This window comes from Aotus nancymaae, unplaced genomic scaffold (genome assembly GCF_030222135.1).
Source record: "Aotus nancymaae isolate 86718 unplaced genomic scaffold, 86718_ANA_hifiasm-v0.15.2.pri h1tg000032l_0, whole genome shotgun sequence".
Classification (NCBI taxonomy): Eukaryota; Metazoa; Chordata; class Mammalia; order Primates; family Aotidae; genus Aotus; species Aotus nancymaae.
The window spans coordinates 13,705,386-13,732,402 of NW_026988445.1; the positions used below are offsets into that span (position 1 = coordinate 13,705,386).

Sequence of the window (27,017 nt, forward strand, 5' to 3'; positions counted from 1 at the left end):
CCATGTATTAGATCTCTAGGTTTGTTCATGCTGTGTAACTGCAACTGTGTACCCTTTGACCTCTGCCCGCTGATTTCACCACCTCCCTGACCCTGGTATCCACTGTTCTACTCTGTTTCTGTGTATTCAACTTTTTTAGATTCCACATATAAGTGAGATCATGCAGTTTTTATTCTGTATCAGGCTTATTTCACTTAGCATAATGTTTTCCAGTTTCATGCATGTAGTTGAAAATGACAGGATTTCCTTCAAAAAGAGGTCTGTTTCTCCCTAATTGTCCTGTAAAGCTCCCGGAATTGAATCTCGTTGGTCCGGCTTGAGTCACGTGCCCTTCCCTGCATAAGCACTGTGACCGGGGCAATGGGACGCTTGGATCTGCCGGGCTGGTATCATGTGCTCATCTTGGGAATTGAGGGCTAGGGTCAGTCCCACCCAAATTTCATGGGCTGAGCATGGGGAAGAGGAGGACCCCAAAGGAAGCTATGGGAACTGTTTCCAGAAGAAGAGGAACTGATGTGAAGTTGGCCAAAATAACGGGTGACCAGGCCTGTGAGAGATGTGGTGACCTCACGTCAACATGTGCACCAAAAGGCACCCAAGTGGGGGACGTTACCGTTGCCACTCTCAGAGTAGAGAGAGTTTTGCAAGAGAAGTGACAGGACTCCTGAAGCCCAGAGGGTGTGTCTCGAGGTCAGCTGGGCCCCAGGGCTGTGGGACTCACAACCCTTCAGGGAAAGGCCCATCCCAACTCTTGGGGAACAAGCAAACCGCAGGTGTGGTCCGCAGTCAGTTCCAAGCAATGCTAGGTCACATGCCTGGGCTCCCCACTGGCAGGGCTGCTGGCTCCATCCGGAGCTCTGCATGTGTGGACTCACTCGCTGCTCACAGCAGGCCTGTGAAGAGGTGCTAGCACAGCGGGAGGAGAGCCCTGGGCACAGAGAGCTTGCTGGACCTGCCCAAGTTAGGAAGGGGCAGAGCCGATGGGCTCAGGCAGCCAGGCACCAGGAGCAGTTATTTGACCACTGCCCTGCACCTCACAGGGATCTGTGAGGACCAAATCAGGCCTATCCAGACAGGCCGGCACAGCAGAAGCCCTTGATAAAGGTGAGTGCTGTCGTGCTGCCCTATTGCACAGATAGACAGTGTGGTGGGAATGCAGAAAAGTGAATTCTCAACAGAAGAGCTGAGAGTCAGCCCCCGCTGGAGGCTGAAGGTTTCCAGAAAGACAGCTTGGCCTGGCCTGACCCTCTAGCAGGCTGCTCTCCAATCCCTGCCAGCAGGCACCCAGGGTGGGTGAGGCAGGAGGCAGGTGATGTTGGCCGCCCAGGTCCCCGGACTGGAGTGCAAAGCCTGGCTGGGCTCTGGGTTGTGGAGAACAGAGTGGGGGGTGGCTAAGCGGCAACGGGGACTCTCTGGGCAGGGTTGGGAAGAAGATGGGGCAAAGGCCCAGGCCAGGGAAAATGTGAGGGCACTTCTTGGTGTTCAACAGGACACGATTTCCTAAAGTGCTGTTTCTGGGAGGACGAACATAAGCAACACCATGTCATATCTGGGCACCCATTTTTCAGCTCCTGTTAGGCGTGTGGAAGCCTGCAGTGGATAGACTGAACCATCAAAATATCGAAGGCAACTGCACTCCAATAGATATTTGGCCTTTCACATCCGCAGAGCCTTCTTGCCCTAATAGGAAATGTCTGCTGGTGACTTTCTCCCCAGAGCCTGCGTTGGCATCAGGCCAAGGGCTAAGTCCTGCCCTCCCTTTCTCAGGGGCTGCCACCCCTGTCCTTTTCCTGCTTGTTTAGACTGCTGGAAAGAGAACGTACTGCCCTAGGTGGCAAAGCCTCAGTTAAATCTCCCTGCACCTAATGAGTTCTGCTTGGAAAATCCATCAGCCTCAGATGCGGCTCTGTCTGACCCTGTGATTCTCTCCCTGGCTCAGTAATAGGACGGAGCATGACTCCTCTTCCGGCTGCTCCCTGGCAGGTGGACTGATGGTCTGTTCTTACTCCAGGTTGCAGGAGCAGCTCATTAGAGGGAGTGACACACAGTGTCCTGGAGCTGCTGGCTGGGGGGGCTGTTGGGCAAGGGGATAGGGGGACAGATCTGGTATTAGGGGCCCCGGATGGCCAGGTATTCTAGGGTTCCCAGCCAAAAGTCTCCTGCAAGGCCAGTAGCCCTAATTCATATCAGAAAAGAAAAAGAAATTCTCCCCATTCTCCAAAAGCCATGATGAAATGAAATTCATTCGTGGAGAGATTACATGATCGAGACCCCTGAGTGACTGCCGCGTGGCGTGTACGTGTCCCAGGTAAAGACCCATCTCTTGCCAAGGTTGCTGCAGTAGTGAGTTAGCGGACATCCAAAGGGCGTTATTTTTATTGTGGTAAAATGTGCATAACGTAACGTTTACCATTTCTGCCATTTTGAAGCATATGTTCCTATGGCAGTAAGTACATTCACAGTGCTGTGCAGCCACCACCAGCATCCATCTGCAGAACAGTTTCCTCTTCCCAGCGGAAGCTCTGTGCCCATTAAACACGAGCTGCCCACTCCCCTCCCCCAGCCCTGGCAACTACCAGAGTACAGGGCAGCAGGAACCCACAAACACAGCTTGTCTAGTTCCGTGGACACACAGCTATTCAGACCTTGGCTGATGCCTCTCTGGAGATCTATTTATTTAATAAATCCTTATGAAAGGCTTGCCATGTGCCAGGCATTGCATTAGTGCCTAGAATATAAAGGGGAGTAGATGCAACTCTGTTTTCTACAGCAGTAATAGCTCCGCACACGCTTTCCTGGTGACCACTGGTGCTGCCTCCTGTTCTAAGCACCTGTTACCCCCTCTAATACTCACAGCCACACACAGAGAGAGGCATTACTGCTCTCATTTTCAGGTGAAGAAACCAAGGCACAGAGAGGTCAAGTGACTGGTCCAACGTCACACAGGTAGGAAGTGGCAGAGCTGAGGCTCAAACCCAAGCAGGCTGGCTTCAGCATCAGTGTTGGTCTTAGCCTCTCAGCTGTATTACCTTGAAGGGCTCACAGCCCATGCAGGGAAGAGTGTCCCTTCTTGGGACTGCTCTCCCTCCAGGAATTGTCCCTATTGTGTCTGGGTGACATGATTCTAGTAAATAGGAAAGCAAAAAGCAAAGCAAACAAACCCAGTAAAAAAAAAAAAAAAAAAAAAAAAGCGAAGCTCTACTCAGAAATCTAGTATAGCTCGAGAGCATGGAGAAGACCGGGAATGAAGCCCTCGGGAGTCTCCAGGGCTGCGGGAGGCTAGCTGCTATCTCCCTCACCCCGCCGGCTCTTCACACGAAACGGCATCACACACACAAATACACACACACACACACACACACACACGCTTCACGCACACACACACGCCAGGGACTGATGATGAAGGTTGAAAGTCTTACCCATGGTGCCCTTAGCTGCCGGAGGGGAAACTGAGAGCCCCTCGAGCCCCAGGGCCATTGTCGTCATGGGAGTAAGGGTTGGAGGCTTTTGTCAGATTCCCACTCGGGGCTGCCCTGCAGTCTTCTCCCCAGACAGATGGGTTGTTCTGTGGGGGATGGTTGCTCTATGGGCTGAAGGAGACAGAGGCTGCACAGAGGAGACAGCAGGGTGGGGAGAGCGAGTGCAAAAACCCAAAGTGACTGCCTTGCTTCCACCACCAGCCCCGGAGGAGGGAGGGCCTGGCCTACCCTTTCCTTTGGGGGAGGTCTGCCTCTCAGACTCTTCCCCCACACGCAGCCTTCCTTTTTCATTGCAGTGAGATAGACTGCCCTCCCCATGGGCCCAGGGCGCTGGAGCTTGTTGCTGGAGGACGATGCCATCAAAAAGGCATTGCTGCTTGCCACCTTCTCAACATGTCACCATCTTGCTTCCACGTGCTTTCTCAAAATGTCCTTACACATCATCATAGTCAGGTAGTCTCTTTTAATTTTTTTCTTTACTTTTAATTTTAAAGATTTTTTTAAAAAACAAGCTAAGATCTCACTATGTTGCCCAGGCTGGTCTCCAACTCTTGGCCTCAAGTGATCGCCCTGCATTTAGTCCCTCACACCCACCTCCCCACCCCCCGGTTTTTTTTTTTTTTGAGAAAGGGCCTTGCTTTGTCACCCAGGCTGGAGTGCAGCGACTCAATCACAGGTCCCTTGCAGCCTCGATAGTCTGGGCTCAAGTGATCCTCCTCCCCCAGAGTAACTGGGACCACAGGCACTCACCACCATGCCTGGCTAAATTTTGAATAACTTGTAGAGACAAAGTCTCATGTTGCCCAGGATGGTCTTGAACTCCTGGGCTCAAGTAATCCTCCCACCTCGGACTCCCAAAGTGCTGGGATTATACGCATGAGCCACTGAGCCACTGCATCCAGCCCCAATCCCTTTTTAAAAAGGCAGCTGTGGCTGGCTTGAGTCTGACTCAGTGAAGGCCAAGTTTAAAGCCCACAGCCACCCCTACAGCAGCTGCTTCCCTGGGCAGAGACAGTGAATGCAGCCGGGCTTTGGAAGGCTCTCCCCTCCCATTCCTGAGTCTTACTCAGCTGCCCCTCATACCTCAGGGTTTTCTCTTGCTGATTTCTCTCTCAAGCAATGAAATTTTAAAAAGTCACACTGAAGTATTAGGGACTTAATGAAGATACATTTGCATTTTGAAGGAGAATCTTGGGGAACTAAAACTTCATAATGGCGAGAAGTGAGAGCTGCAGCTGGAATTCCTGTTGCAGTGGGGCCCACACCTCGGTGTGAGGAATCTTCTGGGCATCCCTAAGTTTGATCAGGCTTGTGATGCACTTTCCCTTTATGGATGGTGGGTTCTCACCTGGCCCATACCAATGCCTTTTCTTAGGCTCTGCAGCTGTGAAGCCTGCTATGAGCATTCATTCTTTGAGAGAAGCGTGGTGTCCTAATCTCACACTGTCCCTTTGGCAAATGGTAGAAAGAAACCATCTTATCTTGGCAGCATGGTAGAGAGAAGCCATGTGAGGCATGAGCTTAGTGATGGGGGAGGGATGGGGTATGGGGATGCCAGGCCATCACAATAAGGAATGCCAGCTCCCAACACGTGAGTGCAGCCTTCATTCAGTTCTGTGCCAGGCGCTGGGCTGCGTGCTGGGAATACAGTGGTATCAGCAAATGTACTTGGTCCCCATCCATGTGGTGCTTCCTGTCTCTTAGAGGAGACAGACATTACATCAGATAATCCCACCCGCAAGTGTAAGATGAGGAGGTCTGTGAAGGAGAGGCATTCAGAGCTAGGAGAGTGATGGGCCATGGGGGCCTCCCAAGGAAGCCTCACTGGCCAAGAGAGAGTGCAGCGAAAGGCAAGGCTGGGGCAGGGTAGATCAGGGAGACCAACTTGGGAAGACCATATATATATATATATATATATATATATTTTTTTTTTTGAGGCAGGGTCTTTGCCGCCCAGGCTGGTGTACAGTGGTGACATCATAGTTCACTGCAGCCTCAAACTCCTGGGCTCAAGCCATCCTCCCATCCATCCTCCCTAGTAGGTGGAACTACAGGCACATGCCACTGCGCCCAGATGATTTAAAAAAATTTTTATAGAGATGGAGTCTGCCTGTGTTGCCTGGGCGAGCCTCCAGCCTTGGCCTCCCAAAGTGTTGGGATTACAGGTGTGAGCCACCGGGTCCTGCTCCTTGTTTTTATTCTATGAACAATCAGAGCTGCTGAAGGATAATGATATCTGCATGTGAAAACATCCCTGCAGCTGCTGTAGGCAGCACAGCTGTGGGAGACCTGTTAGGAGGCGGCAGTCCAGGCAAGAGTTGATGGGAACTTGAACTAGGAGGCAGCATTAGCAGAGACAAAGTGGGTGGATGTAAGAGACATTTAGAAGTAAAAACGGCAGATTTGGTCTCAGATGGGCTGTGGGGGAGGAGGAGCCCTGGTGAATCCTGGGTTCTGGCTGGTGCAGGTGATGGGCAGGGTGTAGATCTCTGAGATAGGGAGGGCCAGGCTCAGTGCGGGACAGGTCAGGAATTTGTTCTGGTACTCGTTTTTGAGAGGGTTTTGAAGTATCCCAGAAGAGGTGTCAAGTAAGCCGTTGTCAGTGGTCTGGAGCTCAGAGGCCAGGTCTGTCCTGCAGAATGAAGTCTTCAGTCAGGTGCCGTGGGTGGAGGGGAGAGGATCTTAGGAGAAGCTGTGTGCTGCGGAGAGGAGAGGTCTAGGGCTGAGCCTGAGGGCTTCGACATTTCATGGTTGATGAGGGGGAGGGCAGAGGGGAACAAGTCACACCTTGAGTGTGCCCCACTTTCCCTGGCATATACCCCATCTTTTCTACTTGGAACATTCTTCCCCCTTCCTAGACTCCCCACTCACCTGAGCCCTCTCCTTCGTCTCGGAAGCCCTCCTGTCCTCTTACGTCTGGGTCAAGGGCTGCTCTTGCCCCACTGCTCCCCATGCTGCCCCCTCACAGCCTTTATCACATTGACCAGAAATACCCAGCTGTGTGTCTGGATCCACCACTAATCTAAGCATTCTATGTCTGGGTCACCATTGTGCCCCCAGCACCAAGTATGGTGTCTGGTTGGTCTGTAGTTAGAGGCTCAGCTGCTATAACAAAGAGACCAGAAACACAGTGGCTTAAACCATCAGAAGCCCTTTCTTTCAGATCAAGCTATCAGGCTGTGCCAACCTGGCAGGGAAGCTCTTCTAAGAGGTCATTCATTGGAATCATCTTGGTGAATAGTCTTCTGCCAAGGCCCAGGATGCAGCTCTGTGCGGCTCTAGTTCTCAAGGTTGAAGTTGGGTTACCGCCATGTCTTCTTTCCAGCCTGTAGGAAGGAAAAGGGCAAAGTCTGGAGAAAGCAGCTGGAATTAATTTGGGGATGACCCAGAAGTTTCACACATGTATCACTTTTGCTCATAGCTCATTGTCCCAAACTTAGTCTCATGTCCCCTCCAGGTTGTGGAGGAGGCTTGGACACGAAGACTTTAGATGAATGGCTAAGTGCCCAAGAGTCAAAGAGAAGGGATTTGGGGGACAGCTAGCAATCTTCCTACTCAGTTGGTTTGTTGCTGTCTTAGTCCATTTTCTGCTGCTATAACGGAATACCACCGACTGGAAAATTCATAACAGAAAGAAGTTTGTTTAGCTCACAGTTCTGGAGGCTGAAAAGTCCAAGCGTATGGTGCCAGCATCTGGCGAGGGCCTTCTTGCTGCGTCATTCATGGCAGAGGGCGTCACGTGAGAGGGTGAGAGTGGATGAGCTTAGCTCTGTCTTCCTCTTCTTACGGAGTCAGCAGTCTTATCTGGTCCTAGTAATGGCTGTCTAGTAGAGGCTTGGAGGGTGCTCAGAGGTGAACACATGTGAAGTGTCTCTTAAGGTTGCCTGGTTGTCTGCAAATAAACAGTTAAATTTGTATTTCAGATAAACAAATGCAAATATTGAATGAAATTTGAACTTGACTTTCAAATAAGGCTCTTTTTGTGTGTTTTCTTCTTGTTGTTTGCTTGCTCGTTTTAGTATAAGTATGTCCCATACACTATTTGGGACATACTTATACTAAAAAATTATTTCCCTGTCTGTCTGAATTGAAATTCAACTGGTTGTCCTGTATTTTATGTGCCATCCTACTCATTCTATGCCTGGTATTTATTAGGTGCTCAGTAAATCTCGATTTTCTTTTCTTCCCCAAACGAGCCTCTCTCTGGTTGCAAAGAGCTATATACAGTATACTCATATATCTATTCGTGTACTTCATGAGAGAAGCACCTAAGATGTGCGTTCACATTTATTTTCCTTCTTTGTGATGATTTCTCTGTATTATTGGAAAAATGCATGCTGCTTCTCTGTACCTTGGTTAGGGATGAAAATAATGTCGCATTTAGCAACACAATGTCTTGTGAAAGGTCATGTTGGGAGCCAGTGCTTTGGCTTTTCTGACCAACATGACCCATTTGGTATTCTGTCAGCATTCCCCAGACCACGTCATGCTGACAGCTTTTTTTGTTTTTCCTGAAGATACTTATTCTTCACCAGGTAGTGACCAGTGCATGATCAAAAACTAGGAGATGCATTTGTTCATCTAATATCTATTAAGACTTACTATTCAGGTTCATTAGATAGCTGTACTCCATGAGTACCTTCTATGTGCCCATCATACTTCTAGGTGCTGTAGGGGCTTCAAAGATGAATCAGACAAGGCCAGGACCCCCAAAGGCATTGCACTGTGGTGAGAGCAGATATAAGTGCAGATAATAAAAAAGGGGGCCCCCTAAGGTGTTTGGGGAGCTCTAGGTGCAGTGGGGGCTGCATGTGGAGCTCAGTGGGCAGGAGTGCACACGGAGATGATGGTGGGGGAGGACAGACAGCCAGGTAGTGGGTGGGGACAAGAACTGGAAACCAGCAAAATGAGCTGAAAAGAGGCAGTGGATGGGAAGATGGGCCCATCTGGGAGGCACCGGTGCTGAGGGACCCACCACTTGCTTAGTGGGTTTCTTCCTGAGCCAGGCCTGGTGTAGCCAGCTGGTGTCACTCAGATGCTCTCATCCTTCAGGCAGACCCATTCTAGGGACTTCCTGCGCCTGTCCCTGTGGAGCGTTGGAAGTCCTCTCTGCAGCTGCTACAGTCTCTCTGGGATTTGATGAAAATCTTCCTTTCTTCTGTTTCTTAACTGCAGCCTCTGCCCCGACCCTCGTTCACATATCTGCCAGTCAGATATCACAGCTTATGCGTCCCCTCCTCCCAGATCCCACTCACTTAGTCACACTGCAGCCTTGTTCCCAGTCTCCTCCTGGAAGCACTGGTCCCAGGGGTCCTGCCCACAACTCCACTTATGTGGAGGCAGACACTCCCGCTGCTGTGCCAGCCCCCACCCCAGGAAAGGTCAACACCATCCTTCACTATTGGGATGACTTGTTTTAATCCTTGGTTCTTTCCTGAAATCAGTTTCCTCTTAAAAAGTAGGTTTCTCAAATCCATTTGGCTCTTTGTTCTTTTAAGACATCAGTATAGGCCAGGTGCGGTGGCTCAAGCCTGTAACTCCAGCTACTGGGGAGGCTGAGGCAGAAGTGTTTGAATCCGGGAGGCAGAGGTTGCAGTGAGCCAAGATCGCACCCTTGTACTCCACCCTGGGCAACAAGAGAGAAACTCCATCTCACACACACACACACACACACACACACACACGCACACACACAATTCAGTATGAGGATCCTGAAGGGTCGCCCCAAAGTCAGTCTCGTCTGAGAGCCCATGCACGGGAAGCCAGGCCACTTTTGTTTGGCTCTCATATCCTGAAAAGGTTTTCCACAGTCCCAGGGTAGGCTGTCTCCTGAAGCCCCAGTACCTCCTACCCCTCTTGATCTCTGATGGAGCTGAGGGGCCACAGACCTCAGGCCTCTCCCTCTTCTTTCCTGGTAGCCAACAGGTTTGTGAAAACAGGCACGGGGTGTCTCAGTTAGCTTTTGCTGCATAACAAACCTCCCCAAAACTTAGTGACTTAAAACAACAGCTGTTTAAGGAGTTCACAGTTCTGTGGGCTGGGCTCAGGAGGCCATTTCTTTGGTCAAGCTGGGCTTGGCTATTCTTAGCTGGGATGGCTAGATGGCTGGGGCCATCCCCATGTGGTATCTCATTGTCCAACAGGCTAACCAAGGCTTCTCCATGGAGTGACTGTGCAGAGCTCTGTGCATGTGGCCTCAGCTCGGGACTGACACAATGCCAGTTCTTCCCACATTACATTGGCCAAGGAAAGTCCCAGGGCCAGGCTGGATTCAAAGGATGGGGAAGGAGATTCTACTTCTTAATGGGAGGAGCAGCAAGGTCACATTGCAAAGACCATGGATACAGGAAGTGGAGAATTGGGGCCATTTCTGAAATCTGCTGCAGTTGGTTAATGTACCACTCATTCTAGGCCTGTTCTTGTCATTAAATGAGAATAAAGACTTGAGATTGTTGTAGAAATCAAGAGAGGTAATGTGGTGAAATGCTAATCTCTAATGAGTGCGTTACAGGTTGATTATAATGATAATGGTTATACCTTTGCCATTTGGAAGGCCAGGAAGGTACCTTTTGCTAGTCAAGCAGGCACACATGTCTATCCTATAGGACAGCATAAAGCAATTGTTTTTCCTCCCCAGTGGCTTATTAGTCTATTCCTGTCCACCTAGAAAGGTCCTGAGGGAGCTCTTCCTCACTCTTCCTTTTTCTTTCCCCACAGCTGAGTGTTCACTAGAGTCCTCCTCTTCGTCTCTGGCTCAGCCTCTCATCTTCTGATGGAATGGGGGGTTGGGAGAAGAGGTAAGAGAGCATCAGGTTCTGTGCAGAGGGGGCGCAGAAGTCAGAGCAACCCAGCTACAGGACATTGAGCCTCTCTTTTCCCAGGCCTGCTGCCTCCAGTTGTGTGGACCCCAGGTCGTGTCGGACAAGGCCCAGCAGTCCAGTCTTTTGATCATCTTACAGACTTCCTATAGCATGGCTGCAGTGCGGTGTTATTTTAACAGACTCTCTGACTCTTGTCAGTTGTCCTGGCGTGGTGGGGCAGGGCTCTGGGAGGGGGGATGGGAGTAAGTGCCTTTCTGCCCAAAAGCCAAGCAGTATAGGCCTTTAGGGGTCTAGAGGCTAAATGATTGCTGTAAGAATCCTGGCCCACTTCTTCTACCCTTCTTCCCCCTCCATTAACATGTTGCCCAGTGACACTCCTGTTCTAACTATCTATTGTTGTATAGAAAACAATCTCAAAATTTAGTGGTGTAAAAAAACACACTGTATTATGCTCATCATTTCTGTGGGTAGGAATTTAGACAGGAGGGCACATTAGGGAATCTTGTCTGTGCTCCATGATGTGTGGGGCCTCAGCTAGCAAGACTCCAAACCGGCGTGACTTGCTGGTTGGGGACTGGAATCATCTGGAGGCATCTTTACTCGCGTGTCTGGTAGCTGAAACTGGCCGTCAGCTGGAATCTCACCTGAGCTGGTGGCTGGACCATCTACACAAGGTTTCTCCATGGAGTTTGTCATGTGAGCTAGTTTGGACTTTTTTACAGCATGGTGGCTGGGTTCGAGAGTATACAGCTGAAGATGCAGGAAGTGAAATCCATCAGTTTGTTAAGGCCTGAGCCTGGCACAGTGCCGCTTCTGTTGTATGATGTTAGTTCTTAGAGAGCTCGGTTTTAAGAGGAAAGTATATGGGTCTACCTCTTGATGACAGTGTCAAAGAATTTGGATGCCATGTTTTAAAGCCACCACACCCCCATTTGGAAAAAGATGGTTCAGTTTATCATTTCTCTGGTTGATTTAGTAATGCAGTTATCCCATTAGTGAACATTACTGATCACTTACCCAGTATCATTTTACCTTCTTCCTACTTCCCAATGAAATCCGGGCTTATACTCAGGAGTTCATGTCTCCTTTATGCCACCTGGGCTTTGTAGGGAAAGCTACCTCTATTTCCTTTGCCAAATCATTGATTCAAGAGTGGGCCAGTGAACTAAATAGTCCTATCTGGAATTCTGAGACAGGAATGTTCTGTTTCCTCTGAAAATGTGGTATATGAATGTGAAACCTGGAACTGCTGCAATTATTTTGTCAGCATGGGAGAAATTGGCCTTGTGATGAAGCTCACACCATGAAAGACAGAGCAGAGAGATGGAAGACATTGGGTCCCTGATGAATTATTGAGCCAAAGAATTAAACCAACCCTGAATTCCTGTTAATAATAAAAATAGCAAACAGATATTAGATACTTTTTATGTTCTAGGCATTTTAAACACAAAATCGCTATGAGGCCTCACACAAAGCCCTGGATATGGATACTAGTATAACCCACATTTTACAGATGAGGAAATTGGGCTGAAAAGGTTTGATGAGATAGACCTCCAGAGGTAGAATAACTTGCCTAATTTTCACTCAACCAGTAAATGGTAAAGTCACGAATAACAATGAGCAGTCTGGCCCTAGAGCCCATCTTCCTAACATGATCCCACAGTGCTCTTCTAGTATTTTTGCTTGTTTGTTTTCTCGTTTGTGAACCAATAAATCCCTTTGTTTTTGTTTTTTGTTTTTTTCTGGGTTTTTTTAGACAGAGTCTTGCTCCGTCACCTAGGCTATAGTGCAGTGGCACAATCTCAGCTCACTGCAACCTCCGCCTCCCGGGTTCAAGTGGTTCCCCTGCCTCAACCTCCCAAGTAGCTGGGATTACAGGGGCATACCACCACGCCCAGCTATTTTTTTTTTTTATTTTTAGTAGAAATGGGGTTTTATCATGTTGGCCAGGCTGGTCTCAAACTTCTGACCTCAGGTGATCTGACCACCTCAGCCTCCCAAAATGCTGGGATTACAGGTGTCAATAAATCCTTTGTAATTTAAGGCTGTTTGAGTTGGTTACTTCCAGATTAAAGACCACAAGGGACAACCCCTCCCTGCAAGTATGGTGTGTCCCCATGGCATGAGCAGCAACGTCACCCCCCCATGGAGAAAGCCATCTTGAGCTGATTTCATGTGCCCCAGGCAAAGTTGTCTCTAGCACCAGGGCATACACATGGGCCACCAGGCAGGGCACAGTTCCAGGAAGGGGCAGGTGTGTCTGCCAGGCCCGTGGGGGTCACCAGTCAGACCGGGAGCACCTGAGCAAGAGCCCCACACAGGGCTCCCTCCCCCTCCTCTCCTTCCTCCCTGGTCCTCCTAGAGCCTGGGTGCCAGCTCAGTCAAGCCACTTCCTTTTCTGCTGTTGTGTTGTGGCGCCTGAGTCCACAGTGGCTCCGGAAGCTCTCTTGGGACTGGAGTCCTTTCCTGGCTTCCAACTCTCATCTCATCTCTAGCCGGTGAGCCCAAGCCTGCTGAGAGCCCCACTCTGCCTGGTTAACTGGGAACAACACCGTAGGATTGGGAGCTGCATTCCAGGGGCGTTCCTGGAAATTCAGGGTCTTCTGTCACAGCCCTGCAGAGTCCCATGGCATCATTTAATGTCCCGTGTTAGATGGCTGTGTGCATCTGTCCCTTCTCTGTAGCCAACGAGGAGCTATCTGGTGGACATCCTTGAAGAGTTAGACCTCAACACGTCGCCTAAAACTTTGTTTTAACTGAAATGAGAATTTGTTTTTGAAAAAAGAGAAAAAGGCACCTATAATTCTGCCATGGCAAAATCATAACATTTTAATACACTCCAGTCTTTGTCCATGTACATGAATAATTTAAAATAGTCCCCCCCCCCACAATATACATTCTATTCGTGTAATGTCACTCGAAGCACCTGCCCATCTTGCTGTGTAGTCATCTCAATTATAGTTTTTACAGGCTGTGTCACACTGGCGTAGGGATGAGTGCCTAGCCTCAGGCTTCAGGAGGCTGACATGGTGAACTTAACAATTATAATAATTTTTTTAAAAGGTGGAGTGAATACTAGTGCCCATGGCCACAAGTCAATGTGAGAGCAGGATTCATTGAGATCTTCAGTTTCGTTTTCCTTTTCATAATTAATAACTCCTTTTCTGCCAATATTCTGCTCCAGCCCCGCCTCCTCAGAGGGCAGTCCCCATCATCCTTCCTACTCTGTGGGGGGCCCTCCTCACACCCCAGCTAGGCCTTATTGGTTTCATGCTGTGTTCTAAGTACTTTACATGCATTAATTTAATCCTCACGTCTACCCTTGGCTACTATCATTATGTGCATTTCATAGATGGGAAAATGAGAAGTGCTGTCATCTAGAGATGAGGTCTTGAGATGTGCCATCACGTCAAGGTCGCACAGCTTATCTGCGATGTGGCCAGGATTCGGACCCTGGCGTTCTGATGCCAGAGCCCACCTCCGTATACACAGTGTTATTCTGCCTGCCCTGCCTCAGCCCCCACTCAGAGGACTGGCCACACGGCGTTGTGTTCTGTGGGTTACTTGTCTCTCTCATCACCCCGTGGGATTCTTGAGGGCCAGGACACTGAAACACTCAGCAGCTGCTTCATAAATGCTTGCTGAACACATGGAAAACTGAATGGATGAAATGAACTGGGTATGATTTTAAAGGGGTGGCGTGTCTTAGTTCAGGCTGCTTTAACAAGAATACCATAGACAGGGTGGCTTAAACAGCAGATATTTATTTCTTGCAGTTTTGGAAGCTAGGGAAACTGGGACGAGTGTGCCAGCGTGGCTGGGTTCTGGGAAGGGCCCTCTTCCTGGTTTTCTCACATGACAGAGAGGGAGAGAGAGAAAGCGCTTGGGTTTCTTCATTCCTTTATAAGGGCATCAGTTGCATCACGGAGATTCCAACTCCGTGACTTTATCCAAACCTGTTACCTCCCAAAGGCCCCACATCCAAATACCATACATTGGGAACCAAGGCTTCAACATACGAATTGGGCTGGGGGTACTTGCATGATGGAATGCAGTCCTCAGGCCTGTGATTGGAGATGCTGCTACCCGTTATGTCAGAGTCCCACTGAGGGCTCAGGGGGCACTGTTCTCCTGTATGCCCAGTGTGTGTGGTCACAGCTCAGTGCACCTGGGCAGCTCTCCCTAGCACTCCCAGGGGTCACCCATGCCTGGCTATGAGCTCCCACTGGTGCCTGGCACACTTGCGCTTACACTCACTGGGCTGCTGAGCACCCAGGGCAGTCTTGCTCCCAGGCTTGCGTTTGGTAAGGAGCTTTAACCAGCTCCATGCTGGGCACTCGGAAGGCACTACATCCATGTTATTTGTTATTTGGGCAATCAGATGAGGTCTGGGCATGAGCCTGGATGTCTTAGCCTAGGGCCTGTGGTTTAATGGCACCATCATGGCAAGGAGTCAGCTCGGGGATCCCTGTTCTCAGAGTCTGCGGCATCCACAAATGAGCTGCCTTCGGGTCTCATCATGTTGTAGGCTCTAACTGCCTGTGATCTCAGAGAGGCTGCCTGGCCACTGCAGCCTTGGGCAGAACCCCTCTCTGTTTTTAATCTTTGTGTCTACCCATCCATGGAAATGTCATCTTGTCAGGTTGCAAATTCTCAGGAGATGGGAGCTGTATCGTCTCCCATAACAAATGTCACCACTGCTGCCTTCATCCTTCTTTCCACCAGACTGGCCACCTTTAACACCAACCTGCTGGAAGATAGGAAGGACGAGGCTAAGCCCTCAAGGGCCTCTGCATGGTCCTAGGCTCCCCTGCCCTGGCCATTACACAACCACCCTTCCCCGTCCTATCCATGTCTCCTCAGCTCAGCCTCTGGCACTGAAGCCTAGAATCTGTCATGGCAAGGCTCAGCGTTAGGTAACTGAGAAATTCCATGTGGTAAAATTTCTGCTGCAGCTTAACATCCTAGGAAGACCCCGGAAGAGACCTAAGGTGTCCAGTCCTGTAGCGCAGCTCCCCAGCACCCCACAGTCTGCCCAGGCTGGGAGCACATCAGAGGTCTAGGAGGGGGCAGGCTGAGGGCAGAGGAGGTTTGCTAATAAGCACAGAGAAGCTGATGCAATGCCCGGCACCACTAAAATGAATGATTAGCTCCAGCCACCCTCCCCCCAGCAGGATGAGAACTGATGTCACGGTGGGGGCACCGAGGGGGATGGAGGAGGGAGCTGGTCTCATTTTCCTTCTGTCCTCGGAAGGAAGGACACCAGATGGATGTGTGGCAGCCAGGAAGGCTCCTGTCTTCTTTCCTTCATGCCAGTTGGAAAATCAAAGGCACACACTAACAGCTGCAGCCCACCTGGTGCTGCAATACACCTGGAGACTGTGACTTACCAGGGTCTCATCTGCACAGCCCTTGTCTGCCTGAAGACTCTCACCCCACCGTGTTCCCCCGACCTCCTCAATTCTCACAATCCTAACACCTCAATCCTCACAATCCCGACACCTCAATCCTCACAATCCCAATGCATTTACCCAAGACCCCTGAGTATTTACCCGAGCCCCTGGGGGGAATGAAGAGGATTTGTCCCAAGCTGGCACTTTCTGACCGGGGAGAGAACAGAGGGGCTCTGGATGTGGGGTAGCAGCTGAGGCTAAGGGAGAAGTGGTTCAAGATGCCATACACCTTCTCTCTGCGGGGGACAGAAGGTCACCTGTCCACTCTTCCTCATTCTCTTCCATGAAACCCATGCATGGAAACCCTTAGGTCATAATAAATTCACTGTCCCATCTCTAGTTGATCAAAGGTGAGTTATTGGCCACTGGGAGCTGCTGATGCAGGAAAGCACCCCCGCCCCCGTTACTGCACGAAGATGACAGGATCCCAACCAAATGCTGGCAAGGTAGGCTTTCTGGTGGGTGGTGTGACCTCACTAGGGTATCTGTGCTTTCTCTAATGTTGAAAGCCACTCATGGACCCTTTACTGCTCCAGAACGGAGGCATCAAAGACACTGGCAGATTCATTCGGAAAAAGTGTGTGGATGGTCAGGATGATGAGCGTGCTAGAACTGTTCATGTTTACCCTGCACTATTCTAGCTCGGCTTTATGTTCTGAGTCCTCCTTGCAAGTTCCTTGCTGGCCAGGACATGAGACTACAGACAGTGCTGGGTCTACAACACAGTTTCTAGGTGAATGACTTGGTGCAATTCCAGGGGAAGACACGGCCCCTCCACAGATCCGAGCAGCCTCGAACCCGCGCAGATGTGCCCTTTGGTTGACACCTTCCTCTCCCACCTAGTGTGGCCTTCTTGTGCTCTGTTCTGGAGTGACTGAGCTGAAAGGATGACACTTCTTCCCTTAGCACATATGAGCACATGATATCTCAAATCTTCTGCTCCATTTCTTGAGAAAACAGAACCCAGAAGAGTTGGCACAAAGAGCTTCTGAGTGCCCCAGGACCCTGGGCTTGCTTTCTGCAGCCTCGTCTGGTTTACTTAGGCCATGGCCGTTAGGCCACCTTCACGTTCAAGGCTACGCTGATCTGTGTTCCTGAGACTTTTATCCAGAAGTATTTGTGAACTCTTAGTCAGGTCTCTTTCCTTTCCTTTTCTTTTTGGTTGAAATAATTGCACAACGAGGCAAAGACGATGGCTAGACCTCCTGAATCAGAATCTTGGGGTGGTGGGGCCCAGGAAGACATATTTTCAGCAGTCTCTGATCTTGACCCTGAACAGAATCTCCCATTTAGCTTATTCTGGCCCTGAACTGGGCAGCCCTTGGCAATGGGTCCTATTTTTTAGGGTGCGAAGAACCTGTTTCTTTGGCTTTCAAAATCAGCTGTGCATTTCCTTCCTGACCCCCAAAGCTCATATTCAGGGTAAGGCCTGGAACAAGGCCATGCTCAGCCAGCCCTCCCTGGAGGAGTGAGGCAGGGTGTCCAGGTGTAAGTCACAGCCACTGACGAGCAGCACATCTTAATGACTGCAGAGCCAGCTGCAGGTGACATCTGGGATCAGACGACTTGCTGGCCTAGGTCCCGGGGGCACTTTTTACTCTGAAGCCGCTGCTTCAGAAGACAGCACTGCCCTTCTCCACCAAGTTCCAAGAGGCTTTAAGATCCCCTCTCCAAACCCAGTGCCTCCCAAAGCTCCCATGTGAGTCATGAGAAAAGCTGAACCCAGTGAGAAATCAAAGGACATTTCCAGCTCCCAGGCTCTATCTCATGGGAGCAAAGCCGCCCGTCTCCTGGTGGGAGGCTGTACCAGCCCACTTCTGGCTGCTTCTCTTTTCGTGTCTGACAGCCAAGCTCCAGGAACTCTCCCCTGAGGACAAGCCCAGAGAAGCTCTTTGGGGCTTCTAGGACGGAAGTGGAGGGACCCTTTCCCTCCCCATTGCCTTGTCTCGGGGCCTGAGCCCTGAGCTCCTCGGGGAAGTTGCAAGCACAGAGACCCCAGCGAAGGCAGCTGGTCGGGGGTGGGGAGGGCTGTGCTTACAAAGCTCGGCTCTACTTGTGTTTTTGCTGCAACTCTCCATGGGAGGACTTCCCCAGGTCTCTGCTGCCTGCCTTTCTTCCCAGGATCACGGTAGGACGTGCAAAACACATGTCTGTACCCAGGTTCTGGGTGTCATACAACACATTGATTTGGGTGGTTGACAATACAGTCCATTACCATCATTTTCCCCGGGGCCAGTTAGTGTTGGCTGGGACCTCTGGGAACAGCATGACCAGGGCCAGCCTCAGCCTCCCTGTCCCTGCTGCAGAGGACCGTCTCCCCCTCCAGCCCTGAGTCATGTGGGGGAAGCCATTGGACAGAGTGAAAGGCCAGAATCGTGGACTCGTTTCTGACGAGGTTGTGTGATTTTCTCTTTCTATATCTGCGAGGCTAATTCCTCCATCCATCAGAGCAAGGATTGGTATCAGCTGGGGGAATGTTTATTTTTTTTAACAAGCAACTCTAGACCCATCCCTATGTCTGTGGAAGTCTAGAGGTGGGGCCTTAGAATCTGTGTTTTTATGAACCTCAGTCTGAGGCGTTTGATGCACAAACTGGTTTGGAAAACTTTGCTTTGGATCACCTCCCCCGACCATCCACTTCGCATTTTGCCGAGAACCTTGATGTCCACTTATACCTACCTGGTTATGTCTTCACCTGTCCCCCGCCCCCTCCTGGCAGCTTCTCCTCAGCAGATAAACAAGCTTAAGTTTCTCCCACTTAAGGAAGAGTGGGCCTCACCCACGCCCTGGAATCCACACCTCCGTTCTCTCCAAGCCCCTGACCTCCTGCTCTGAGCCCTGACATTCTCCCAACTCCCTGTGGAGCCACTCTTGGCCTAAGCGAGTCTGTGATTGCACGTGTCCCTCTCATTGAACCTTGCTGAAGCAGGTGACCTGCCCCAGCACCTCTTCCTCCAGACACTTCTCTCCTGTTTCTGGGACGTCCTCTCCCAGCCACTCTGACTGGGCCTCCCCTGTCCCCTTTGTGGTCTTCCTTTCCCTTGCTTATCCCTAAAATCTTGGTGTCCCCAAGGGTCTTTCCTGGAATTTCATGCCCTTCTGGGGTGACCTCTTTTACTTCCAACCACTACTTGAAATTGATGCCTCCAAAGTCCTTGTCTCCGACTCGGCTCTTTTCCATCGGTGGGCACGAAGTGCTCTGGGTTTCCCACCCTGGTCAATGGCTCCATCCTCACCCTGTAGTGTAGAAAACCAGAACCCCGACCCCATCTCGTGCTCCGGTTCCTCCTCTACCCCAACATCCAGCAGGCCATGACCCCATCCTGTGCTCCGGTTCCTCCTCTACCCCAACATCCAGCAGGCCACGACCCCATCCCGTGCTCCGGTTCCTCCTCTACCCCAACATCCAGCAGGCCACGACCCCATCCCGTGCTCCGGTTCCTCCCCTACCCCAACATCCAGCAGGCCACTCAGTTGAGGATGCTGCCTCCCTGTCCTCTGCAGGTCCTGTCTCTCCCACTGCTCTCCCCTCCCTTCTCACTGGGGATTTCACCAGGCCTCCTCTCCCTGCCTTCCACCTCACCACTTCCGACCCGTCCTTCCTTAGGGGTCACGTGTTTGTTCTCAAATTCAAACTGGACCCAATAGTCCCCTGTTCAACCCCTTCCCAGGGCTGCCCATTGCCTGGAAGAGGAAGGTGGATTCCAGAGCCAGGCCCTCAGGCCCTCTCCGGTCTGATCCCTGCCCGCTCCAGCCTCACTTGTTTAATTTCTGAAATTTTTACAGAAGTCTGAGCCAGCTTCGTTTTTCATCACTCCCCTATACACGCGTCCTGAGTCCAGCCTGTGCACTGCTGAGCTCCGGACCGCCAGGCCAGCCTGTCTGCAGATGCTCTTCCCCTTCTCCTTCCCTCCGTGAGTCCCCATCAGCTTCCCAGCTCCTTGCTCCATTGCCTGCTCTCCTGTGAAGTCTTTCCTGCTATGGTCAAACAGAATTGAATTCATCACTGTTCCTGGTGTGACCCAGTGTCCCTGCCAGAGTGTGAGCTCTCGGGCGGGGGTGGCAACTTCCCATCACCTGTCTGGGTTCCCATTCCCAGGGCTCAACACTGGCATATGGCTGGCGCTCAATAGAATAAATTAGAACCAACACATTGCTGTTGGGTAGAGCGTTTTATTTAACTGGTAAGACTCATTTAAAACAATTAACACCTCTTCATAGGAAAATGTGCTAAAATCATTTTTTTAATTTACTGCTGAAGAGATTAAAACAATGTTTTTATATCATAAATCCATTCACTTAATCTCTACCTTTTATGGCATACACTACCTTATACGACAAAAGGGACCTGTTATAATTTCCCAACTAGTGAAATCTGAGTTAACGCAGCTGGACAACGTGCGTGCATGTGGTTGAAGTCAGGATGTGTAAAATGTTATATTCTTACGTGTCTTAGAGTTATGAGTGTGTCAACGTGAGTAAAGGAGGAGCAGAGACCAGAATCCCTCCCACACCATGCACATGCAAAGGTCGTCTCCTCCATTAAATAGTGTGGGCCAGCCCAGCTTTTCCTAACACAGACGAAGCCTTTGCTAAGGATCATCATGTTGCACAGCCCTGCTCATCTGCAGATCACTGGGCTCCAGGCCTTCCCCGCTCCACAGGGAGCAGGTAGCTGCTCAGCCCACTGGCCTCTAATCACTTTGGCAATTCCAGTGAGATTCCCTCTTTTGACAGGATGAACTAGACAACCTTCCTACGAATCTGAGTTCAAGGACAAAGTTTCCTTATGTTCAAAACTTTCATATACACATTAGACTTTTATTATTCAGCTGTTCTTAACCTGCAGAAGTGCCAGTTTCATATGGTTCAACCTAAGAAAAACAGGAAAGAACATGGACCACTGTTCCCATTTTCTAGGCCGGAAGAGTGAGGTGGGGCCACAGAGTCTCACAGAGAGGGTCACTGGGTTTCAGTCAGCTCCCACTGAGTTAGGGAATCAGGGCATCGCTGCAGCCCTGAGATCAGAACACCGTCTAATTTAGGGCCTCCCATAAAGGACATGGGGAGGGGAAGAAGTGGGTTCAAGGATATTTGAAAACCATTAAGGATGAAGGTTCTTTCTTTATTATTATTATTTTTTTTAGATGGAGTCTTGCTCTGTCACCCAGGCTGGAGTGCAGGGGAGTGTTCTCATCTCACTGCAACCTCCATCTCCCAGGTTCAAGCAATCCTCCTGCCTCAGCCTCCTGAGTAGCTGGGACTATAGGCATGTGCCACCATGCCCAGCTAATTTTTGTATTTTTGGTAGAGATAGGGTTTCATTATGTTGGCCAGGCTGGTCTCGAACTTCTAACCTCAGGTGATCCACCAGCCTCAGCCTCCGGGAGTGTTGGGATTACAGGCCTGAGCTGCCACGCCTGGCCTCTTTCCTTATTTTTTAATGTAAAGATGTAGCACCCTAGACTGAAAAGAACTCAGTCTTCTACACTAGACAGATTGGCTTTAAGTCTGGGCTCTGCTGTGTGATGCACTGGCAGAAGCAAAGGATGGTGGCACACACTTCCTAATAATCCCTAAGTCCCCTGCGTCCTCCTGTGTCCACTACCAAGCCCTGAGCCCACATCCCCCCCATTTCTCAGCTGCTGCCTTCTCCTCCCAGTTCATCTTTCCCATCTCAGACATCTTAAATCCACCTGCCAGCCAGGCACAGTGGCTCATGCCTGTAATCCCAGCACTTTGGGAGGCCGAGGCAGGTGGATCAATTGAGGTCAGGAGTTCAAGACCAACCTGGCCAACATGGGAAAACCCTGTCTCTACTAAAAATGCAAAAATTAGCCGGGCCTGTTGGCGCATTCCTGTAATCCCAGCTACTTGGGAGGCTAAAGCAGGAGAATCGCTTGAACCTGGGAGGTGAAAGTTGCAATGAGCTGAGATTGCGCCACTGCACTCTAGCCTGGGGGATAGAGCAAGACTCTGTCTCAAAAAAAAAGAAAAAAAAAAATCCACCCTGCCGATGAATTAATTTTCTTAAATCCCTGCTTCCATTACATCGTTCGTTCTCCTGCTCAAAACTCTTTGTGAGAGCTCCATTTCCTGCAGGTGGGGGACAAACTCATACCCAGGCATTCAAAGCCTTCTACTAATGGCCAGAGTCAGTCCTCCCTCTTCATCCCCATCACCTTCCCCTTGTCACCACCCTGCCCCCTGCACCATCCTCTCCCTTCTCCTTCCAGCAGGAAGAGTCTGGATGTGCAGTCCCAGCCCCATCACTTTTACCCCTACAAACCTGGCCAGCCCTCAGCCTCCTTCTCCTCTGTCAGGTGCGGTGATGAGTTTGTCCAGTACACTGTGAGCTCTTGAGGGCAAGGGTCCAGTTAGGTTCCTGAATGAATCTCTACAGAGACTCCAGAGTTGCACCCCAGCCTCATCCCCGAGAAAGGAGGCTCCAGCCCACACTCTGTGCCCCTGGCTGGCTGTCCACCTGGCGAGAGCAGAGCAGCTTTGCCTCTCGGGTCTCCCACAGGGCCTCTGGGGCTGTGGCAGGAACACAGAGAGGGTAGTTATCGAGTTGCCTGATCCGAATCCCTGGTTTTCACTTTCGTGAGCATTATCATTCCTTGGAGGGCAGCAGGGGAAGCTTGTGGAGAAATGCAGATGTGGGGTCTCTTAGATATTCGGTAGATCAGGTGAGATCCGGGCACTTGCGTTTTTAACAAATGCCACAGGTGATGAGGCAGGTGGTCGGAAGAGACATTTGGTGTTGGGTGTACTTCTTTGAATGCCACAGGCCACCTACTGTGTACAAGGCACTGTGCAAGGGGCTGGAGGGATGAAGGTGAATGAAATGCGTCTGGGACCTCATATCGGTGGCAGTGGTTACGATGAGGAGGAGGAAAACTAGGCAGGGTCAGTTTCAGAAATCAGCACGTGGACTCAGGCTTCAGCCTTGGATCTGAAGCACAAAGGTGTGAGCGAGAGCAAAGGCCACACCTGGAAACTGCAGGAGCCAGTGAGTTGGGCAGGGAAGGGCCAGAATGAGATGCGCCTGGGATCTCACGTCGGTGGCAGTGGTTACGATCAGGAGGAGGAAAGCGAGACAGGGTAGGTTCAGAAATCAGCACGTGGACTTAGTTCAGAGGGGGAGGCAAAATAAAAAACAAGGCAGCCTCAAAGAGCGGGAACTGAGAGAATGAGGAACGTGAGAATGGTCACCAGTCTTTTGGCCAATTTCCCAAATGCCCTGCTTACTGGTCTGGGCCTGCTTTTAACAAACCATCTACACCTGGGAGGCAGTGCAGAGGGGCGTGGTGTTGGCATCAGACTCTGCTGGGTTCAATGCCGGCCTGTAATTGTGACCTTGGACAAGATGCTTAGTTCCTGGGAGTATCATTCAGGGTTATCCTGAGAGACAGAACAAGTAGGATATATAGAAGGGTTTTTTTTTGTTTGTTTGTTTTTTGTTTTTTTTTTTTTTGAGATGGAGTTTCACTCTTGTTGCCCAGGCTGGAGTGCAATGGCACGATCTTGGCTCACTGCAACCTCCACCTCCTGGGTTCAAGTGATTCTCCTGCCTCAGCCTCCTAAGAAGCTAGGATTACAGGCGCCCACCACCACATCCTGCTAATTGTTGTATTTTTTAGTAGAGACAGGGTTTCACCATGTTGGCCAGGCTGGTCTCGAACATTAACCTCAGATGATCTGTCTGCCTCTGCCTCCCAAAGTGCTGGGATTACGGCGTGAGCCACTGCACCCAGCCCGGGAATGGGATTTATGAGGGAAGTTGGCTTACATGATCACAGAGATGGAGAAGTCCCACGATAGGCTGACTGCGAGCTGCAGAGCCAGAGAAGCTGGTAGCTGGCTCAGCCCATGTCTGAAACCTCAGAACCAGGACAGTGCAGCCCCAGTCAGTCCCGAGAGGCCCCCAAGAGGCCGCTGGTGCAAGTTCCGGAGTTCAAAAGCTGAAGAACCTGCAGTGTGATGTCTAAAGGCAGAAGAAGAAAAAGCGTCTCGCTCTGCAAGGGGGAAAGGAGGCAGAGAGGACATTCCCCTTCCACTGTCTGTTTATTCCAGCTTAGCCCCCGGCTGATTGGATGGCACACACCCGCATTGAGGGCAAGTCTTCCTCTCTCAGTCCACGGGCTCACATGCAGTCTCCTCTGGAAACAGTCTCACAGATACACTCAGAAACAGTGCTCCACCAGCCATCTAGAAACCCCTCAATCTAGCCAAGTTGACACCTAAAATTAACCATCACACCGAGTCTCTCTCTCCCTCTGTGTAAGAGTGTGGTAAGCCAAACAGTGGCCCCTAAAGATGTCCACATCCATATTCCCAAGCCTTCGAATATGCTACTTGATGTAGTAAAATGCACTTTGCAGATGTGATTAAATTAAATGAGATGGGGAAAGCATCCTGGATCACCCAGGTGGGTCCTGAATGCCATCACAGGGTCCTTGCCGATGGAGGCAGTAAGAATATATGAAGACAGAAGCAGAGGTCAGGGAGAAGGTGCTGCATTGCTGCCGGTGGTGATGGAGGAAGGGGTCACGAGCCAAGGAATGTAGGTGGCCTCTAGAAGCTGGAAAAAGCAAGGAAGTGGATTTTCGCCTGGTGCCTCCAGAAGGACTCATCCCTGAGGACCCACTGCAGACTCTTCTCACCTCCAGAACTATAAAAGAATAAATTTGTGTTGCTTTAAACCATGAGGTTTGGGTAACTTGTTCCAAAGCCATAAGAAACTACAACAGATATGGAGAATGCTAATTCTCTGCACGATTGTTGTCAGGAGGGCTCAGAGCCCATGTAGGAAAGGGGCCTGACTTGGTAAAGGTAGTGATGTTACCCGTAGGGGCCGTGTCTTAGACAAGGTGAAGGATGTGACCGCACCCACCACATTGCCTGGCACCCTGTGGATGCTCAACAGAGCTTAGACTTCTGGTCCCTTCCCTTACAGGTTGGGGTGCCTGTGGGAACCCTGTCAGGGAGAGGCTCTAGAACACCTGTCCTGGTCTGTGACTGTGCAGGCACCCAGGCTGTTGGCTCCTGTCCCCTAGCCAGCAGCGTGTGTGCTGGGCGGTCGTTTCATGGCCCTTCACCTCTCCTGAGTTTCCCTCTGAGGTTGCTTCTGTGTTAACTCAGACACACCAGCTCCCACCTTGGGACTCTTTGGCTCTTGGAATCTTTGCCACATACAGTCACCCTTTCCAGCTGCCTATTGTCACTGCAGGTGGCTTCCCCGTTGCTCCTTCCCAGAAGGGACTGCTTGTCATGTGACTTCCTTGTCTCTCCCAAAAGTTCCAAGACTGTGTGAGGCCCCTGGAAGCCCCATGCCATACCTCCTCCAAGTGGCCCACTGACCTCTCCAGTATGGAGATGCGAGGTGGCAAGGGTCTGGGCAGGGGTGCCACTCAGAGGACAGGGTGCCAGATACTGGGGGCTCCTCTCTGGGCTCTCGGAGGGTAGACAGCTGGGCCCCAGGCCAGCGGTGAGCACTCAGAGCCCTTTGTCTCCCAGCACCCTCAGAAGGCTGTCCCCTCTGCCTTCTCACAGGGACATTCGTCTCGGCCTTCACCGTGCTGTGCGGGGCCCGCACCGACCTCCCGGACAGGCATGTGTGCTGCGTCTTCTGGCTGAACATCGCGGCAGCCCTCATCCAAGTGCTCACGGCCATCGTCATGGTGGGCTGGGTCATGAGCATCTTCTGGGGCATGGACATGGTCATCCTCGCCAGTGAGTAGCTGCTGGTGCTGCACCTCCTGATGGGGGCGGGGGGCAGGGACAGGATGGACTTGGGAGGCCCTCATGGCTGGCCAAGGTCCTACTCACCCGCTAAGGACAGGCTCTGGAGAGGGCCTGCCTGTGCCCTCTTCAGTACTGCCCGGGCTGCTTGGCACAGGGGGCCTTCCCCACCGGGCCTGGCCCAACACCTGCAGGTAGTTATGAGCGCATGGCAGGCAGGGTTCCATCATTTAGTGCAAACTTGATTCAGACACAGAATAGCTTTGTGAAAGGGTTTAGAGTTACAAAATCAAGTTTACCAAAAACAACTCAGTTACCCTTTCTAAAATAACCTAGCAAAATCTTAAAACAGGCACCACCCATTTTAAGCAGCTGTGCATGTCTCTCTTACCACCACGCATGTTTCCTGCATTTTTGCACACCCATCTACCTGTGAGGCCACAGTTCCTCGGTAATTGGCCTCATCTCTGAGGCACTTTGCCTTCATTCCATACCCCATGCCCCTCATTGTGTCCTATATCCTCCAAAACCATTCAGAGCTCAGATCATCAGTGCTGGAGGTCAGCTGAGCCAGGTAAGGGTGGCAGAGGCAAGAGGGGAAACGCAGGGTTCTAGGGCCCTAGATTGATGTAGTGATCTATCGTCGACTCAGCCTGAATTCAGGATCCTGTGACTATCCAAGACCCAGGGCACACACAAATGCCAGGACCAGGGTCAGTGACCAGTTAGGCCGCCAGGCCAGAGAAAATGAAGGTAGCAGAGCCCGAGGGAGGTCCAGTGGAGTGTGGTCAGACAGGCTGCCCAGAAGCGGCTTTTCCAGCAGCAGAGATCAGGGGAGGAAGTGGGTCAGCTGCATGCCCAGGGTCTCCCAGCATCAGAGCAAACCAGGCCGACACTGGCAACCAGGGGCAGCCAGAGCCAGGCCAGCGGCTGAGCAGCGAGCTGCCCCAGGGAGGGATGAGTGGGAAGCAGTAGGGAAGCTGCTCCTTCCTCCTGAGCGGGGTGTGCTCAGGGCAGGGCTGCCCCATCAGAGGAATATTGTGAGGTAAGCCCAGCAGGCAGGCCCTTGGGTCTCCTTCAAGGGATCTCGCCCCCTGGGGCCACTTTCATTTGTCTGGCGAGGTGAAGAGCATGACGGATAGAGGTGCTGCCAGCTCTTGGGTGACTCCTAAAAAGTAGTCCGACAATCCCACAGAGGAGATTTGCTGCTTCCCCAGGGCCTGTGGGATGCATGCTCCCGACCCTGTTCCCAGCTGGAACCTGGGAGGTCCTTCTGCCCTGGGAAGGTTGAAGGCTGCCCAGTTTGTGCCAGATGAGCCTCTCTTACTGGCTCATCTTCTCTCAAACCAAGCATCTGTCCAGGCACTGGGGACCTGAGTAAGGAGCCTCTGCATTAAAGCGGAACATGACTGTATCACAGGGTAGGTCTCAGTCATGTGTGTTGATGCCTCATCTGATCTCTAGAGCTTTCTGGTACACGTGTCTTTGATCTCCTTAATACCTAGGAGCCAAGAGGTAGG

The 27,017-nt window shown here is 51.1% G+C and overlaps 1 protein-coding gene across 1 annotated transcript in view; it reads left to right on the forward strand.

The window, feature by feature from the left end:
• The window catches only part of STUM (stum, mechanosensory transduction mediator homolog), a 57,529-nt gene that overhangs the window by 24,860 nt on the left and 5,652 nt on the right, over positions 1–27,017 (forward strand). The window contains exon 2 of the mRNA XM_064383572.1: positions 25,309–25,488. Within this exon, the coding sequence (XP_064239642.1) occupies positions 25,309–25,488 (180 nt within the window). The remainder of the gene's footprint in view (positions 1–25,308; positions 25,489–27,017) is intronic.